The sequence below is a fragment of the Penaeus monodon genome, chromosome 33, assembly GCF_015228065.2.
Source record: "Penaeus monodon isolate SGIC_2016 chromosome 33, NSTDA_Pmon_1, whole genome shotgun sequence".
Lineage (NCBI taxonomy): Eukaryota > Metazoa > Arthropoda > Malacostraca > Decapoda > Penaeidae > Penaeus > Penaeus monodon.
In genome coordinates this window covers 8,661,607-8,662,361 of record NC_051418.1, presented here as the reverse complement: position 1 = coordinate 8,662,361, position 755 = coordinate 8,661,607, and the positions used below count along the sequence as shown (strand labels likewise).

The 755-nt window shown below is 49.0% G+C and overlaps 1 protein-coding gene across 1 annotated transcript in view; it reads right to left on the bottom strand.

Annotated features, from left to right (window-relative positions):
* Nucleotides 1-755, bottom strand: part of LOC119593979 (poly(rC)-binding protein 3-like) — a gene marked incomplete in the record, with an annotated part of 48,552 nt that overhangs the window by 2,953 nt on the left and 44,844 nt on the right. Inside the window, 1 exon segment of the mRNA XM_037943000.1 lies at nt 579-713. Within this exon segment, the coding sequence (XP_037798928.1) occupies nt 579-713 (135 nt within the window).

The following is a 755-nucleotide window of genomic DNA, read 5'->3' as shown; positions in this document are numbered from 1 at the left end:
TAGTGGCAAGACCTGAAGCCAGTCGTTATAAGGTTAAGGAATACTGAGGTTTTGGTCAACGTTTTTGCTTTTGTTTATTGATTTAGCTCATTTATGGTTGGCTTGAATGGGGGAGCAGAGGCATGCAGGCCCCGTCCGCTTCTTGTGTACCAGAACGATGTTAACCAGTACATACCTTCAGTCCTTACGGGCGCTGGGACCTCACAGTACTGTGGAAATAGACCCACACGCGTCAACACATGACCAGTGGGCGGTTGTGCCGCGAAAAGTTTGCCATCACCCACACATTATCAACAAGTTTGCGATGCAAAGACAAAACAACTAGACCTTTTATTCTGATTTTACTGACGCAAAGAAATGAAATCTTTTTCCTGTCTTCCCTTCGTATGCAGGAGTGAATGGCTTACAACAGATTCTCTGGGCAAAGCACAACCCTCCACTTGGCGTAGGAAGTTAGCCTAGTCCTGTGGATGTGTTACATAGACCGAGTAACATGAGGCAAGAGAAGTGTCTGGGTGGTGGAGTGGAGTGGCGCAGAGGGGGGGCGGAGGAGCTGGGGTTGAGGGCCGGGCTTTTACCTGGTGTTGATGAGGTACTGCGCGAGAGCCACCTGGTCAGCGTTACCCTTGATAGTGATGGTTCGGTCTTGCTTGCTTGCGTCTTCTGAACCGTCATCATATTTGCTAATGGTGATCATGGCGCCTGTGATTTGCCTGAAAGTTATGTCCACAGTCAGTGTCCGATTCGAATGACGT